We start from the raw sequence: 18391 nt of genomic DNA, 5'->3' as shown, positions 1-18391 counted from the left end.
ATTAAAAATAACAGGCAGGCAGAGTGGGAGATGGGGGAAACAGTGGCTAGCTGTATATGGACTTACTTCCAAAACCACAAGATTATTTCAGAACAGAACAGTATGGGAATTGTAATGCTTGTAGTGTAAAAGCAAGACTAAGGAGTTTTAGTATTGAGAACCATCCTCAATTTTAAATTTAAATTTAAATTTTTAAAATTTAAAATGTGTCTAAATTTTTTCCATGTTGAATATAGCTGAACATTTGTAATATGCTGTTTCTTTTTATTTAACTGCCCATTATGTTTAATTTCAGGCTCTTGATGGTTTTTTTTTAGCAATTATGACAGATGGAAATATAATATATGTGTCTGAAAGTATAACTCCCTTACTTGAACATTTGCCAGTAAGTACAAATCATTTTCAATAACATATCAGTTTGTCTATGGGTGCTATTAATTAATTGGTACACTTTTTTTTTTTTTTTGGTATTACAGGCATTATAGAACAGATGTATGCTTTGTCCTGATGTGTTTGCTTTTTCTTCAGCACAACTCCTTCCTACTGGTGTTGCCTATATTAAACATTTCCTTTGGAAATACAGAATGCAGTTGGTATTCTGTTAGGCGGGTTTAGGAAGTTTCCCTTCAATGTAGCTGAGTAACATAGAGAACTGCAGGAGACCCTGTAGTGTTCACACCTCTCACAGCCTCTACGTGAGTCAGGCAGAGTATTGCTAAAGGAAAGGCCTTGACTCTGTATAAGCACTACTCAGCAGTAGCAAAAACATCCCTGCGCTACCAACACTGTTTCCAACACACATCCAAAACATAGCCCCATACCAGCTACCATGATGAAAACGAACTGTGCCCCAGCCAAAACCAGCACAGCTGTCCCCATAAAATCAATTGCAGTTGGCTACAATTATTGGCAACATAAAAACTTATATGATGTAGGGAGATGCTGTCTTTTGTTCAAAGATACAATTTCAATGCCGCCAACAGACTACAGTGCTCTAGAATAACATCCTATAATTTCTAATTAAAACGCTCCTTTACTTGGACTTGTTGCATCCTAGAGAGGTTAATACAAGGTTAATCAACACTTTAACATGTGTGTGTATCTGTAGTATTCACAGTGTTTTTCATTAAATGGTTTTCAGTGTCAAAATAAAGACAGGTCAAAGTGAATTTTTTTTTCTTGCAAAATATTCGTGTGTATTCCAGCAGGTGGCTTTGTTGAGTCATTAATGTTCTTCTGAACTGTGGAACTGTTTTACATTAACATAGTAGGTTTTGTGACATTGCCTTGCATTAGTTTAATGCTTATTAAATGTTTTTCTTTCAGTCTGATCTTGTGGATCAGAGTGTATTTAATTTTATCCCAGAGGGGGAACATTCAGAAATTTATAAAATATTGTCTTCTCATCTGCTGGAAGGAGATTCATTGACACCAGAATACTTAAAATGTAAGTAGTTATTGTGGGTTAACCCTGGTAGGCATGTCAGCCCCACGCAGCTGATGGGATGAGAATAAGAAGGGTGGAAATGAGAAACCTTGTGGGTGGAGATAAAGACAGTTTAGTAAGAAAGCAAAAGCCACTTGCACAAGCAAAGCAAAAGAAGGAATTAATTTGCTACTTCCCATCGCAGACAAGCGTTCAGCCATTTCCAGGAAAGCAGGGCCTCATTGTGTGTAATGATTACTTGGGAAGACAAATGCCATAAGCACAAATACTTCCCCTTCCTCCTCCTTTCCCAGATTTTTATTGTTGAGCACAATGTTATATGGTATGGGGTATCCCTTCAGGTCAGCTGTCCCAGCTATGTCTCCTCCCATCTTCTTGTGCACCCCCAGCCTACTTACTGGCGGGGTGAAGAGCAGAAAAAGCCTTAAGTCTATGTAAGCACTGTTCAGCAGTAACTAAACATGTCTGTGTTATCAGTGCTGTTTTAGTCACAAATTGAAAACAGCACCATATGAGCTGCTAAGAAGAAAATTAACTCTGTCCCAGACAAAACCAGTATGGTAGTTGTGTTAAAAATAATCTGCTTTGTATCCCATGTAATCAGTTCTTCCAGTGTTATTTAAGCAGAAACATATGAAGAAGAAGAATATGTTCTGTAGAACAGAAACATTTTTTTGTCCTCCTTACTCCTGAAGAGTAGAATTTTCAGGGTTTTAGTGTGTTTCACTCTGACTTTCTTGTGTATTAGAAATGGTCATCTTGTTTATATAGCTTCTATTTAGACAGTTGTAGCAGTTGGCGAGAATAAAAACATGACAGTTTAATGGGTTTTGGAAATGCATAATTTAGTAAACTTCAGTGTAGGGCAGCTGCTTCTTTAAAATAGCTCTGGTTTTCAGGGTACTCTCTGCGTCATTGGCATTCAGGCCCTTCATTCACACATACTAAAGGAGTTTTCCTTTAGATTAGGTAATATCATACTGTTTAAAAGCAGAGGCTGTAGCCATTTGAAATCACAAGACTTACAGTCTCTCTGTAAGTATGCAGCTTAATTATTCCTGCTTCCCATTTCATGTTGTCTGTGCGCTTCATCAAGCATGTAGCTTATTAATTTGTTTATTCCTTTCTCAGCAAAATATCAACTAGAATTCTGTTGCCATATGCTGCGAGGAACAATAGATCCAAAAGAGCAACCTACATATGAATATGTAAAATTCATAGGAAATTTCAAGTGTTTGAATAATGGTAAGTAATCTCAGCAATGTCAAAGTGCTGACATTAGGAGCTTCGGAGCTTCACAGCTAAAGAGGCTTGAGACCATTGTGCAAAACTTAATGATGAACTAAAATCAGTCTTTCAAAATACAAACTTGAAGCAGGGTTATATCGCTTCTGTATTGCCTTAATGCAAAAATTAAAACTGCCTGTTGGGTATTGCAGGTCTGTGCATTTGAATGCAAAACGCAGTAATTATGCTTGATGCTTTTGATTAAAGAAAACACAAATCTTGTAAAACTTTTTTTGTTTTTAAAGAATGTAAGAGACATTTAAGCAAATGCTTTAAAATAAAATCATAATCCATACTTGAGCAGGTGACTGGCTAACTTGAAGGTTAACGGTACTGAGTACCTGCAGTTCTCATTATGCAGTGAGCTGAGAAGTTCACCCCCATTTTAATTCTGTGCTTTCACTGAGAGAACTTACCACTCAGATGTGGATGGGCCAATATAGTTTTCTGCACTGAGTTCTTTTCCCTTCCACTGAAGTTCTTTGTATGACTTATGTACTAATAATATTCTTCTGTACTATATCTCTAATCTTTTGGCCAGCCTGTGCTGACTGTTTGCTCAAAAGGCATGTTCATTTGGTCGTCCAGACAAATGGGTTGTGCAGTGTAGTCAGTAGTAGATTTTCATGAAGATATAAAGATCATTTCCCAGAATATTATCAAACAGTATCTTATAAATTAACATTTGTGGGTTTTTTTTAATATAACACCAATATTTTCTCACAAAATTGTGAGAGGTTGAGTCTTGGTGCCAAATGCAGGTATGTAATATTATAGGAAATATGTTGCTAGTCTTGGACAGAGGATGAGTTAGGAAACTGCAGACCAATCGGTTGCAATTCAATGTTGGGGAAATACCCCAGAACAAGTAATTATATGTGTGCTTCATGAAACCAGCGAAGAATTGAATAGCAGCCATTGTGGATTTTCCAGGTAAAAATAGCTTCAAATCGATTCATTCTCCTCTACCACACTGTGTGGAGAAGAGGACAAAGTGTAAATAAATGATGGACTTCTTTAATAGGCTTTAGACAGTTAACATATTCTGTTCTCACAAACATGTAGGAGAAGCGCATGTTAATTGAAATTGCTGGAGAGCAGGTGCAGAAACTGCTGGGAAAGGTTGCAAATGCTCACTGTCAAAATGGAGTTCTAATGGACTACTTCTGGATTTGATCAGTATTAATGTTATGAATAATGGTATGTTGTTTGCAGTCTTGAAATGATGCAAGAACACTAAAACCAAGATAAGAATTCATCCCCAAACTTAGAAAATGTGTTATTTTTGGGGAAAAAAAACCCCAGACAACAAGAGACAAATTGACTAAGAACAAATGCAAGTTGCTGTATTTAGGAGTAGCAAACTATATGAACAGGGGAAAAGGTTACAGTCAGCTAGATAGCAGTCATTTAGAAAAATGTGTTATTTTGGAATGTAAACTGAACATGACCAAATCACCATAAGCAATGTGTAAACCACATGAAATAATCTCACTGCACTTCTTGGAACCCGTGTGTCGTCAACCAGTTTTTGATGACTATTTGTCAGGAGTAATTAAAGGAGTTGGATAGACTTCAGAGGAGAACAATGAAAGCAATCAGAAATTTAAAAATCTAGCTTACAAGGCAAGATAAACTTTGAAGAAAAACCAAGGAATAAGGTAGAGGAAGGAAGTTACCTGTTTCCTTCAGAAAAGAGCAAGACAGAAAGAGCAAGGAGCTGAAAGCTTAAATTTCGTGAAGAAACTTAAGTAGAAGTTCTAATCTAAAGCTGAACTAAAACCAGTTAGACTTGGAAGAGCCTGACAGCATTTTAGAGCCACCATCATTAGAGCCTAGTAAAGGTAAACTAAATTGATACCTGCTGGAAATGAAAAGTAAGGTTACTCTCTTTTGAGGTCTAGTCCATCTTTTGCCCCACTTATGATTCCATCCATCTCTCTGATTCAGTAAGTGGAATTTGTTTGTTGTCAGCTCAGTGTCCTGATTCTGTCATGTACGTCATTATTGTGCTTTGTTCTGTTACTCAGTATGTCTTCAGTTTGTGTCATTTAAATGTGATGGAAGCCCAGAAAAGAAATACTTATGTCAGAGTTCAAAAGAAGAACTTAGCAAAACCTGATACAAAAGCAAAATTGTAAAGATACTTTTGAAGAAGGTGTACTTCAGTAATTTTCAGTGGTTACCAAGAAAGATGAGAATTGTTACTAGTTTCTTAAAACTGCTTTGTCTGATAATATCATATTGAACTGTGATTTTAGTTCTTTGAGAAAGTTAGTTGATGGTTGTTTTCCCATTACTACTGTATAACTACTATTCCTGTGCATATATGTGTATATATTATATGTAGCATTTTCTTAGTGCACGTTAAGTTATAAGCAAACTACATTAAACAAACATTGGGACATTTGTCTTGTGATATTACTGCCATTTTCCTCTCTGCTTATACCGTAATTTGTGTTGACTACATTTTCTGTCTTCCCTCAGTTCCCAACTCAGCGCACAATGGTTTTGAAGGAACTATTCAGCGATCACACCGGCCTTCATATGAAGACAAAGTTTGCTTTGTAGCCACAGTTAGATTAGCTACACCTCAATTTATCAAGGTATGTACAGTTGGAATCACTTTTGTATCATTTTTAAATGGACTCTGAACAAGAAAACTTGAGAAAGAACGCACGCAACATTTCAAACATTATGAATCAAAACTGTAAGGAATTTTATTATATGAAACTGAAAGTGCCTGTGTTTCTTATTTAACACACAAATAGGTTAAATGCTATGCAAAGCATCAAATGAAGTTGTTATGCGGAACACCATTTCTAACTAGTCATATAAAATAGTAATATCTAAGAAATAAATTTGGGAATGTGTAGGAATATAACTTAGAAATTTAAAATGAAACATAACATCGAGATTCCACTTTCACTGGTCTTGCTGTAGTTTGACACGGCAAATCTGGTAGGGCTTAATGAAAGCTTACATCATTTGTCAGAAACCCGAGAGCTGGGTTTGAGTTAATAAAACTCTTTTGTTTCTGTAGTGTTATTCAGTAACGTAGTTATTTAAAGAGAACGTTTTGCTTACCTGCTAATGTACAATGAGGTGATCTTTCAGAGTTTAGAATTGGATGTGTATGAAATTTGTAGTTAAGGAAGGATAATCCTGTTCCTTACCAAAATCAGTCAAAATAAGTACTTAGGATACAGTACAGGAGTCTACTATCTAACATCTGTTCTTGCAATTCAGTGGTAAAGAAATGCCATGAAATTTATATGGCACATGGTTAAGCTGTTGTCTGTCATGCTGAACATTTAAATATTCTGCCTGTAAATTGAATGCACTGGTGTTTTAGGCTGAAGATTGATGGTGGTAGCCTCTGAAGACATGGTCTATATATTTTGCACTTTGAAAACATAGCAGGGAGCCTGTGGAGAAATCATATAAACTTCTTCATTTCCATCAGGCTGAATAGGGAATGGATCTTTCCAGACTGCATGACAGAAAGCGTGTTGTTTATTTTTCCTGAAGCTGTGGCAATCTTTCATCTGACACTTGTCTTCCCATGTGTGTCTAAGTAATGTTCTTCCTGTTACGCTTACAGTTTGTAGAGGTGTTAAATGTGATTTTTGCTTCATAAAGTACTTGGTGAAGGGGAGGAAAGACCAACACGGAAGTATTTGCACATGCTTTTGTCTTTTGAAGTCTGGCAGTTTAGAATGCACTATAATTAGATATCTGTGTCTCCTACTTGTGGAGCAGGATATTTGGAAGTTGAGGAACTATTTGAAAGTTGAGATCTATTTATGATCTTTCAGGTCTAGGTCTCCTGAAGGCGAAAACCTCACAGGTTATACTCTGGCCAGAGTTTCATTCCTCTGCCTGAACTTCTAGAAAGCTTTCACATTACAGAGATTTTAACATCCTCTTAAGGGTTTTCACTAGTGCTGCTCCTCTGGGAAATCTTGTGAAGAAGACTAACATTAGAGTGAAGACTTTCGATCTGGCAATACTTGTTTGTACTCTGATACCTTCTGTTATTATCGAGGCTAGCATTGACTAGCAAATAAGCGTTATGTCAGGAGCTTTACCATCGCAGTAACTTTGCAGCCAGTAATTAGATGCATATTTTAGTACTGGACTGGACAGTACACCTGCTGCTCATCTGCCACTTATTTGATGGTATATGGTTCTGGAATTTTTTTACCTATAATGTCATTTCTCAAGGCGATACAGCACTTTTGCAGAAAGCCACAGTATTCATGAGAATAATTTCTGAAAGTTCACATTTTTATTTTCTGCATATGACACCACCACTGTTGTAACAAAATATGTGTCCTGGGTTCAGCAGCAGCAGTCACTTTTTCTCCTTCTTAGTAGCTGGTGCAGCGCTGTGGTTTTGACTTTTGGCCTGGGGACAGTACTGATAAAAGCCAATGTTTTCAGTTGCTGGTCAGAATGTTTACTCTGACCAAGGACTTTGTGAGTCTCATGCTCTGCCAAGGGAGGAGGGGAAGCCAGGAGGAAGCAGAGGCAGGACACCTGACCCAAACTACCCAAAGAGGTATTCCTTACCACAGCACGTCATGCCCAGGGATGTAACTGGGAGTTTACCCGGAAGGGCACACTCTCTGCTCTGTCGGGCTCGTTTTTGGTGGGTGGTATCGTATTCTCTTCCCTTGTTATTTCTCTTATCATTATTATTATTGGTGGTAGCAGTAGTGATTTGTGTTATACCTTACTTACTGGACTGTTTTTATCTCAACCTCTGGGAGTTACATGTTTTTGATTCTCCTCCCCATCCCTCCGGGAGGGGGGGTGGAAGTAGAAACTGCGTGGCTGACTTGCCGACTGGCTTAAACCACAACAATATGCCACAAATTTTGCTCCCCAGTGAAGGGATTTGTCTCTGCACATTCTTTAAAGCATGTCTTTAAAGCATGACTTGAATTTTGGCTGGTTAAATGATTGAATCCTATCAAGAAGGAAGGATTAATCCAGTCAAAAGGATTTTATCAGAATACTTTTTGTTACAAATGAAAGGCCTTTCTTTTATAGATGCCTTGTTGACAATTTCAACAAGATGCTTTGTTGGACAAGATAGGTCCTATCAGGTGTATTTTATAGTGGAATATCTGCAAATCATTAATATAAATGTATTGAATAATTGGACACGAACCTGCTGCCTGCTCCTGTATAACAGAGATGTTTTTACTGTGTTTTTAGTTTCTGCATTGAAGTTATTTTTACTTTTAACTTGTTGTTTCTTTTAATCTAGTTATTTGGGCAGAAACCAAAAGTATATCTCAAGGATATACGCTTGCTCTGTCATTTCTTTTATTTCGCTGTGAGTGGTGCTTCATGAAGTGCTATAATCTTAAGAAAGCAGATGAGCTTCAGGTTTTAGGGGTAGTTTCAATTTTGAAGGTTAAGTCTTGCTAACTGGAAGTCACACACCAAGAGTCATAAATTTGTGCCCAGAGTGATTTTTTATTACCTCCACCATATTACTCACTTTCTAGTCACTGTCTTTAGATTTTACACCAGCAAAGGTAAGGAGAAAACATTACCTAGATATGTCCACCTTTTTCTTTCATAGAAAAAAAACCCTTAGAAATACCTATATAAAGACCTGCAAAATGTCCACTTAAACTCTTTGTATTACAACCTGAAAGAATGAAAAGGAAGGTGGTCCCTTTGTAAGAACAAGTTAGTTACTGTATTTTTCCACAGGACTGTTTTAGTAGTAGATGTTTGCAGAGCAGCAGTGTGCTTGTCTGTCCACATCTGTTGTGAATATTATGTCAGTGCAGCAGCGGCTTCCATGCTATAGTCTTATGGAAACCTGTGATACCTGATCATCAGTAGATGCTACAGTGTTCCTGGCAATGGGAATACTGTTGCAAACTCCTGCAAGTGTGACAGATGCGTGCAGGTGTCTGAAAATGAAATGATCTCTAATTCTCTGAGTAGCGTATTTATACATGTGCATGTATTCCATCATCTTCTTGTAAGGCAGTGCTAGGAGCGTTCGTAAAAGAACCGACTGGCCTGGGGTACTTAGTTCTGTTATTGTCTCAGCACGAGGCACAGTAACTGGTGGAGCATCTTCACCTCTCTGGAAGGGGACAGTGGAAATTGCCAGAAATGCACTGATTGTGCATATGTCCGAGTGTAATACATTTAAAGTGGTGTACAGAATACCTTGAGGATTTGCTGTAATAGTGGAAATACAATCACTCTCTTATTTTTCATGAGTTCAAAACACGAGTAGTGTGTTTTTTGTAGTAGGTGTCTGCCCTCTCAAGCCAAAGTGATTTAGAGTACGTTGTATTCACTAAAAGGAAGAATCTTATTCCTGAACTCAAAATAACACGACCTTTGCTAATGTTGGTTTTTTTACCTGTTATAAGCATATAGTGTAATCAGAGTGACTCATCTCTTTTTTGTCGCAGTTTGAAAGCATAACTGCAGGAACTGTTGATTTCTGCTTGTACTATTGTGTTTGTAGATACTGAGCTTGAGTTTAATCTCATGCCAGGGTTGTTCCATTTAAATCAACTGAGTGTCAGCCTGGCACAGCTGAGATTAGATTCTAGCTCAGTACTATGCTTCTAAACAAGTAAAAACAATGAAGCTGTCTAAAAATAACATAAATATTGTGGAATTATCTACTAACTTTAGGTAAGTCTGAATTTCAAAAGAGCTGATGAATTAGACTAGAGCAGTTTTGAGAGAGATTTTTATTTTTCTACTTTTTAGGAAATGTGCACTGTTGAAGAACCCAATGAAGAGTTCACATCTAGACATAGCTTAGAATGGAAGTTCCTATTCTTGGATCACAGGTGCAATTCCTTCTATGTATAGCAGCAATAGTAGCTGAATCAGTGGTGGCTGTAATATTTAGAGTTCGCTAATCAATATTAACTACTCATAACTGGGGTTTAATTTTTAATCTTTTTCAGAGCATATACTCTATAAACAAGAAAACTTATATAAGAAATAATTTTGTTTGGGGTTTTTGTGTGAAAATGAAATGACGTTATTTTTTGTATTAATTAGGGCACCTCCAATAATAGGTTATCTTCCGTTTGAAGTTTTGGGAACATCAGGATATGATTATTACCATGTGGATGATCTAGATAATCTGGCAAAATGTCACGAGCATTGTGAGTACGATTTAAGTTGCTAAAATGAGAAAGTTTGCTTTGTAAATGTTTGGTTTAAAGTTTGTTGAGTTGTGCAACTGTTGCAGTGAAACTGTAATACATTTGAGTGACGTGTCTTTACTCTCATTCATTTGACATCATTGCACTGCGGAACTTTGTCTTTTTTCTTTTGATACAGACCTACAAAACAGATACAAGTTTATCTTAGAGTTCTCATTGTGGTAAATTGGAGTGTGCAGCACTATATTACTTCTCCAGCTCTTCTAACAGTATTTAAAAGGCTCCATGATGTGTATTAAATGTAATAATTGTTTAAACATGCAATGAACTTTCTGTTTAGTTCTGTTTTTCTTTCTAAAGCTGTACATTTTTCACAATATGTAGAAAATCCACAAAAATGGAAGTTTGTATTCTCCAGATCTCTGAAAAATGCAATGTAGATTAATTTTTTTTTTGTGGAAAGCCACTGTTTTAAACCTGTTCTTAGTCATTGTCATAATACTGGATTTAGACATGGTTTGGGGCCATGGGAAGCTGGGAAATAATGGTTATTATGTAAGTGCAATATTTACAGCCCGGAAAAACAGTGAACTTTATTCCTCACTTTTATAGTAATGCAATATGGGAAAGGGAAGTCATGTTACTACAGATTCCTTACAAAGGGACAACAGTGGATTTGGCTGCAAACACATTACTATATCACGTATCACCAGTGGAATTCCAGGCCAGAGTTTATTGTCTGTACGCACACTGTTGTAAGGTAAGTTATTGTTCATAAATCTGTATTAGAGAAATTGTAATGGCATGGGAACTGTATTGCTGGTCTTTTGGGAGGTAGAGAAATCCTAGCAGTTTAAAGAATCACTGGAAAACTTCCTGAGATACTTTGTGAGCAAAGTAGCTCTGAGGGCTTTGTTTTTTGAAGTACGTGTTTTTAAAGCATCCAGTAATACAGTAGTCATATTTTGGTTTGTTCTTCTAGTTATGCAGAAGTTAGAGCAGAAAGACGACGAGAACTTGGTATTGAGGAGTCTCTTCCAGAGATAACAGCAGATAAAGTGAGTGTCTTATGTAATTTTATTTTACCTCTTCTTTCTTTCATACTTAAAAGTAATATGTAAGCAAACACAAAAAAGAAATACAACAGCAGCAAGAAGACTTTATCTGTCCTGTTGCAGATAAAGTAATTATTTTGATGTCTAGGTAATATGACTATTTAAAGCTATCAAAGAAGTCTAGGAAGAGTGTCTAGTTAATGGTGTTCTGCCCTGAACACTTACCCTCCTCTTTTCAGGAGTTTATGTGCATGTAGTTACAACATGGCAACATCCCTAAGTCCTCGTTAAGATCTGATTCCTGCGGAGATGGATTCATAAATAAATGTTCTTCCTTACTGGAAGCACCCATAATCTGAAAACCCAAGGTCAATGCAGAATGGTGGCTTAAAAGAATTCACAGGAGGAAAGCTGGAGCTGTTCTGTTTTGTGGCTCTGTCCCCCTTCTTAGGAGTATACGAAATTCATTTTGAATTAATGTGCTTGGAAGCTCAGTGAGTCTTAGATAAGCCAGCTCGTACAGATGCTCTGTCATGTTTTCCACTGGCAGTTCAGAAATGTTTCCCCTTGGCAGTTCAGCAAGTTTCATCTGACAGAACTCCTTCTAGTGGAATTAACTCATCCTTTCTTCAAAGAATAAGCGGCTCACTCATTACACCAGTGTTCAAAGTGAATTGAGTTGCTAGAGAAGGAGGTCAGCTCAGCAGTCAGTCTATGGCCTGTGTCTGCATGCATTTTGGTTTCTAGGCTTATATGGATTATATGGATTCTTTTCCAAGGATAAAAGCTACAAATGGAAACTGAGTTAACAGATACCAAACAGGCCACTACTTCTGCACAGTCACCTGTGTAAGAGGGTTGATATTAGGCACAGAATAGTTCTAGATATTTGCTAACAGAAATGGACATTGTGTGCTGAATCAAATAATTGTTGTTTATGTATGTCTTTTCAGAGCCAGGACTCTGGGTCTGACAATCACATAAACACAGTGAGTCTCAAAGAAGCGCTGGAAAGGTTTGATACCAGCCCCACACCTTCTGCTTCCTCCAGGAGTTCAAGAAAATCTTCACACACTGCAGTATCAGATCATTCATGTAAGCACCAACTGTTGAAAATATAATTGCCATCCTAGTGAAGGTTTTCTTTGCTTTACTTACTTTAATTAAATGCATAACTAGCAGTTTGGATCACTTTATGAAAAGTGTGCAGATGAAAACGTCCTTTTTAATGGTTCAGAAATCTGCTGACAGCTCTGATTTTCAGAGGTCGTGAAGTGACTTCTGCTTCTGGAAGTACAATAGCAGACTTTAGAGCGCCCTATTTCCGTCCGTCAGATTGCGTTATTGTTGGATAGCCAGGGTAAAAATAGAGTCCAGGGCTTAATTTTCTTTCTATTCATGAAAAACATGCTGTGATTTGATTATTGCATTGCAGAATTGAGGTTACTATTAACATGTCTCTTTCTGTTGTAAATCTGAACATTGTCAGCAACACCAACTAAAATGACAGTGGATACTAGCACTCCTCCAAGGCAAAACTTATCTGGTCATGAAAAGACTGCGCAAAGAAGATCATCTCTGAGTAGCCAGGTAACTCTTCAGAGAAAAATTTTGTCCTTGATCAATGGAATTTGATGTTATTTAAAAGGTATTATTAAATAACCTTAACTTTGTTTCTTCTGAAAACACATAATTTGAATTGTAACAGTTTCATGTGGAATACATGACTATCAGAATTGTATCAATATGCATCTTTGGTATACTACATTCTAAGGGAATACAATAAGCATATAAGTATCTCTGGCATTAGTGTTTGTGAGAGTGTGTATGAATCTGCTTTCACTTGCACATAACTTCTTTCTACTATTCTGCATTTTTAATATACATATGTATATAAGCAATTATATATGTAAGTGCCAACATAATGCTGTGCTCATTGCTATATGAATTTATGACTTTAAAAATATTAGTGAATACTTTCATATAGTTTCTGAAATCTTGGTAACATGGGAAAATGTCATACTTCATGCATTTGGTACTCATGTTGCACCTAAACTAGTACATTCATTTCAAAAATAGAATGGCTATGAAAATATGTATTTTAAAAAACTATTATTTTAAGAATAAATCAAAGCTGTCAACTTCCAAACTTGTTGAAAAAGTTTTCCCTTGGTACAAAGAGAACTTTTAAAACAGTTGTAGTTGTAATTTCTGTTTTTCCTGGTTTATACCTGCTGCTTCTATATATTTTTAGCAGTGGAAAAATTGTATACATATATATATAATCAATTGCTTTCATGTCTGTTGTTCTCTAAGATTTAAGGTTAGATCTTTCAGGAGACATCTACTTGTTTTTTTTCATATGTTCACATGATGTTATTTTGGAATTGACACTTTATGTAAAGAAATACTTCATGTCAAGTAGGAATTTCATTCCAGTTATGGAAGCATTTTTTCAATCCTAGTCTTTGAGCTCTCAGTCTCTTGGACAACCAGTAGCACAGCCAACAGTATCTCAGCCTGCAACTGTACAGCTCCAATCTGGCATGTCCCAGGTATGTATGAAGTTGGTTTATTGTTTATTATTTTTCAAACAGTCTTACTCTCCTGCAGAAACCGGCTGCTCATGGCTTGGACAGGTGTACTCTTCACTGGGTAAAAAACTGGCTGGATGGCTGGACCCAAAGAGTTGTGGCGAATGAAGTTAAATCCAGTTGGCAGCTCATCATAAGTGGCGCTGCTCAGAGCTCATTAATTGGGCCAGCTCTGTTTAATACCGTTATCAGTGATCTATATGAGGGGATCAAGTGCACCCTCAGTAAGTTTGCAGACAACACCAAGCTGGGCCAGAGAGTTGATCTGCTAGAGGGAAGGAAGGCGCTACAGAGGATATAAGTATCAGAAGGTTACACTGACTTGTGGCCCATAGCAGATGTCTAGGGGAAAACAGAAACGGCAAACATAGCTTCTCTGTGCGCTCAGCCTCCAATAGTTTGCGACCGAGGGTATTCCCAAGTTATTTGCATGTTTTGGCTCTAGGTGGATTTTTTTGGTAAACTGATACAATTCTAATTTTTAACCTGAGAGAGCTTTAGCATCTGCAGTACTGTGTAAATTACTGAGGCTTTTTGTAGTCTTGATCATTTGGATACCAGTTAATTTCTTCTGCTATTTATTTATACTTTTTAGTTCACCAGTTCTGATGCATCGATAAACTAAATATGAACAATAAATTAAATATGAGGTCTGTGACATTTTCATGCTAATGAATTTGTCATCCAATTATGGTACTAGCAGTTTAAAAAGCAGTGCTTCATTTCTTTGCTACTGTGGAGGAAGTGTATTTACTGCTTGTAAATGTAATTATTTTTGCTCAGCTTTTCATTTATTCATTTCACTACAGCCTGTGTTTCAGTTTTCAGCTCAGTTAGGAGCTATGCAACATCTAAAGGACCAGCTAGAGCAAAGAACGCGCATGATAGAAGCAAATATTCATCGGCAGCAGGAAGAGTTGCGCAAGATCCAAGAGCAGCTTCAAATTGTTCACGGTCAAGGACTCCAGGTGAGTTAGTGTAACTCTTACAGGTTTGATCTATAGAGAATTTAGGCATCTAAACTTCGGCACTTAATTCCACAAACTGATCCTCCCTATCCCCATCAGCTGCTATCTGGACCTAATGTCCCTAAAATCCGTAGCATCTAAGCTACTGTTTTCTGGGGTACTAACATTTTGGTTCAGGTACTGACACTGTCAGATACTGACATTTTGGTTCTCAATGTATCTGGAAGTGCCTCAGTGTGTCTGTTCAGTATTGAGCTGCTCAAGCCTAGCTTGTGCCTAAACCTCAACATACAAGAATGCAGTGATTGTTACTTCTTGCAAAGATTTGCAGCAATTAGAATATTAATGCAAAATGTGCAATATGAGCATTTATTTCCTCTTAGCTCGAGAGTGTCAAATTCATACCTTTTGTTTCTTAAACTGTTCCAACTGTCAGGCTGTGGTCCTCCTGCAGACCCTTCTTGGTGAAGTGGTTCTACTTTGTATGGTATACCGACGTAGTTACTGAGACAGAAAGACAGGGAATGTAGAGAATGAATGACTCAGTCTAGCAGCTGACTACCTGATTTCTGTATTTTTACCAGTATGTTTTTTTCTTCTAATTTTGAATTTTGTCATTCTCCTTTCAGCAGCTCTCTTTGGAAAAAAAGAATGATCCTATTGGGTTTCTCTAGTTAAAACCAACCAAACAAAAAACCCAAAAATCCCAACCAACAAAAAAAATAACCCCCCAAAACCTGACGTACCCCTTAAGGAGGTAATCTGAATATTTTCATCATGGATGGTGAATGAAAAGTAAAAAAAAAAGATACTTTCTGGAAGTATTGAGTATGTTGCTTAAATTCTGTTGACGAGTAGGAGTTTCTGGCATCTGCCATTTTCAGTGTTTTATCTTGTCTAGCATAAGCCTGCCAGTAGTAGACTGCCTATAGATGCCTCAAAAGGAGAGATTCACAGCCCTCTTCCCATGCACTGTAGAGGGACCTTATTCAGAACTGTAGAAACTAGGAAAAATATCTTAAGTGCTGCACATCCATGCTACTTTATTACCCTGTCTTCTTGTAGTCTTGGCCTAACTTTTTGTAGAGACTCAACTGGTTTTGTGCTGAATTCAGATTATTACAACAATGCGAGAAAGTTCAGATGGAGATTCTGTCCTACAAAGAGAAATGTGATCTCAAATACGTTTTGTCTTTAGACTGTTGTAGACGACATTACAATTTAGTCTCTAAATAACACAGTTTCTTTAAGAACAAATGTTAAACCCTATTGTTTAGGGTTCTAGAAATCAGGATTCGGATTCTTACCAGTTATAGTAGAATCTCTGAATAGTGACCGTATATGGGAGATGGGTCTTTTGATCTTGGTGTTTGCAGTGCTGTTCCAACACTTCTAATAACAAAGATCCCAGAATCACGGAGTTGTTAGGGTTGGATGGGACCTCTGGAGATCATCTAGTCCAACCCGAATGAAACTAAAGATGAAACTGAATTATTAATCACTGTTCTCTTACAGTGATCTTAAATAACAAAATTCAGTTTCTCTAAAACACCTTGAACAATTAACAGATTTGGTTTAAAAGCTAACTTGTGGATTGTTTTCTTTAAGATGTTCTTGCAGCAGTCAACTTCTGGACTCAACTTTGGTTCTGTGCAGCTTGCTTCCGGAAATTCTTCTAATGTTCCTCAGCTTGCATCAGTAAACATGCAAGGTCAGGGTGTTCAGACTAATCAGACTCAAAGTGGGATGAATACTGGCCATATAAGTACTTCGCACATGATACAGCAACAGCCTTTGCAGAGTCCTGCAACACAGGTAAAATCTTCATTCTTGATATTGTTGGATAGAATACACGCTGAAAAACACCTGAAACACAACAGTTGCTTCCCTGACATTCTCCTACCAATTTTTTTTTGTAACAATGTCCTTTGAGTTGTATTAGTTTCACATTCCTGGTTCTCAGTTGAAATGCATTCATGTTCTTGATAATGCAGTTTCAGATCTTGCTTTTGTCTAAGACTTAGGCATATAAATAAATCATAAGTAGCTTTTTTGAAAGACCAGCATCAGGCAAACTTTTAGCTTACCTTCTTTTGAATGTCTATTGATTTCCTGTTGATAGAACATATAACATTGATAACAAGGTGAGCTTGAAACCTGGTGTCCAGACAGCAAATAACTAGAAAAGCATAGGAACAGGACAAGCATATATTGATGCTTCTGCAGTTTACTTTTCTACTCTTGAACACCTTCAGTCAGATGCTGGAGGTGTATGACATCTGTAATGTGATGGCCTTTTTCTTCTGTAAGTTTATTCAGTTTCTTTCAATTCCATGTAAACTTTTGAAATCCACAATACCTCTTAGTGAGTTCTACAGCTTTGCTTTCTGTAATATGTGATTATGTTTGTTTCTCAAACTTGCCACCCAGCTCATACACTCAGAAACACACTGAGCAGCAATTCACTTTTCATTTTCACAGTTGTGCATGACGTCAAAGTCCACTTTCACAGTCACCTCCATAGAAAGCCTTTTCTTCAAGCTGTTAGACTTGATCATTTGTGTATGGAGGCTCCTTATACCTCTCATCTCTGTGGTCACGCTCTGTACTTTTACCCAAATTCCATACTTTCTTTTCAACATTTGTGAAGAAGCAGACTAGTAGTGGACAGTGTTACCATCCCAGCAGTAAGCTAGTTCCAAGTAAGAAACAGATTGACGTGATGTGCACTTTTTAGTCTGAAGTCTGGCATAGAGATGCTAAAGGAGTGGAAAATAGGATCTTGAACAAACAATATGCAAGTAGCTGAAAAAATATCAAACTCTGAACAGATGGAGAAGTTAATTTAGGAGATTTTCAGATGTCTGGGGGCCAGTTGTGAAGTATGGGCAGTGACAATGAGGAGGACAGCTGTAATACCTGGGTATTTTTAAATTACAATATCATATGTTTTCTTTTCAGCATAATCAACAAAATGTACTTAGTGGACACAATCAGCAGTCTTCTCTTGCCAGCCAGTCACAGAACACTGTCTCGGCACCTTTGTACAACACTATGGTGATTTCTCAGCCAACGACAGGAAATGTGGTCCAGGTTCCTTCTAGCTTACCACAGAACAACAACCAGAATGCTGCTGCAGTAACCACTTTTACACAGGATAGACAAATCAGGTAAATCTTCAAGAGCAGTAGTCAGATGACTTGCTATAATGAAGCATTAAAAAATCATGTGACTTATTAACTATATATGGATACAACTGTTAAACTAAGCTTTTCCCAAAATAGCATGTTTGCAGGCTTACCAAAGCCCATGGTGTTAGAGCAGAGTATGAACCTGACAAAACTGCATTTCTTAAGGTCATGTGATGCTTGATACAGATTTTTTTGCTAAAGGGATTCCCTTTTTTCTTTTAACAGATTTTCTCAAGGTCAGCAACTTGTAACAAAACTTGTCACAGCCCCAGTAGCATGTGGAGCAGTAATGGTACCAAGTACTATGTTTATGGGACAGGTGGTGACAGCTTATCCCACTTTTGCTGCCCAACAGCAGCAGCCACAGACTTTGTCAATAACACAACAACAACAGCAGCAGCAGCAAAGTCAGCGAGACCATCAGCAGCAGCAGGTCACCACAGTTCAGCAACCAGCTCAGCCGCAGCTGACCCAGCACACCCAGCAGTTCCTACAGGTAATGCAGCATTCTCCATAAAGTTTTCCAAGTTCTGACATTTCCACTATTGCTACCTTATCCTGGGGGAGCTTTATCTGAAAGCAGAGTACTTAAAATAGTAACCTATGAACAAGCGTGATGCATGAGGTAAGTTTACTCAGTAGCCATTCTCTAGAATCTTACTACTTTTACAGGAGAGGTA

The 18391-nt window shown here is 37.4% G+C and overlaps 1 protein-coding gene across 19 annotated transcripts in view; it reads left to right on the top strand.

The window, feature by feature from the left end:
• Nucleotides 1–18391, top strand: part of CLOCK (clock circadian regulator) — a 63885-nt gene that overhangs the window by 39640 nt on the left and 5854 nt on the right. For 17 of the 19 annotated variants that reach the window (XM_080612254.1, XM_080612242.1, XM_080612244.1 and 14 more), the window contains 15 exons: nt 296–385; nt 1327–1447; nt 2579–2692; nt 5222–5340; nt 9497–9579; nt 9797–9903; nt 10516–10663; nt 10886–10961; nt 11912–12053; nt 12448–12548; nt 13424–13513; nt 14362–14520; nt 16129–16335; nt 17482–17690; nt 17937–18207. In XM_080612254.1, coding sequence (XP_080468380.1) covers nt 296–385; nt 1327–1447; nt 2579–2692; nt 5222–5340; nt 9497–9579; nt 9797–9903; nt 10516–10663; nt 10886–10961; nt 11912–12053; nt 12448–12548; nt 13424–13513; nt 14362–14520; nt 16129–16335; nt 17482–17690; nt 17937–18207 — 2037 coding nt within the window. The remainder of the gene's footprint in view (nt 1–295; nt 386–1326; nt 1448–2578; nt 2693–5221; nt 5341–9496; nt 9580–9796; nt 9904–10515; nt 10664–10885; nt 10962–11911; nt 12054–12447; nt 12549–13423; nt 13514–14361; nt 14521–16128; nt 16336–17481; nt 17691–17936; nt 18208–18391) is intronic. The other 2 variants (XM_080612247.1, XM_080612248.1) reach the window with 2 other exon arrangements.

The sequence above is a fragment of the Psittacula echo genome, assembly GCF_963264785.1.
Source record: "Psittacula echo genome assembly, chromosome: 1".
NCBI classification, from domain to species: Eukaryota; Metazoa; Chordata; class Aves; order Psittaciformes; family Psittacidae; genus Psittacula; species Psittacula echo.
The sequence above is the reverse complement of the archived record's forward strand: the minus strand, read 5'-3'. Positions and strand labels throughout refer to the sequence as shown.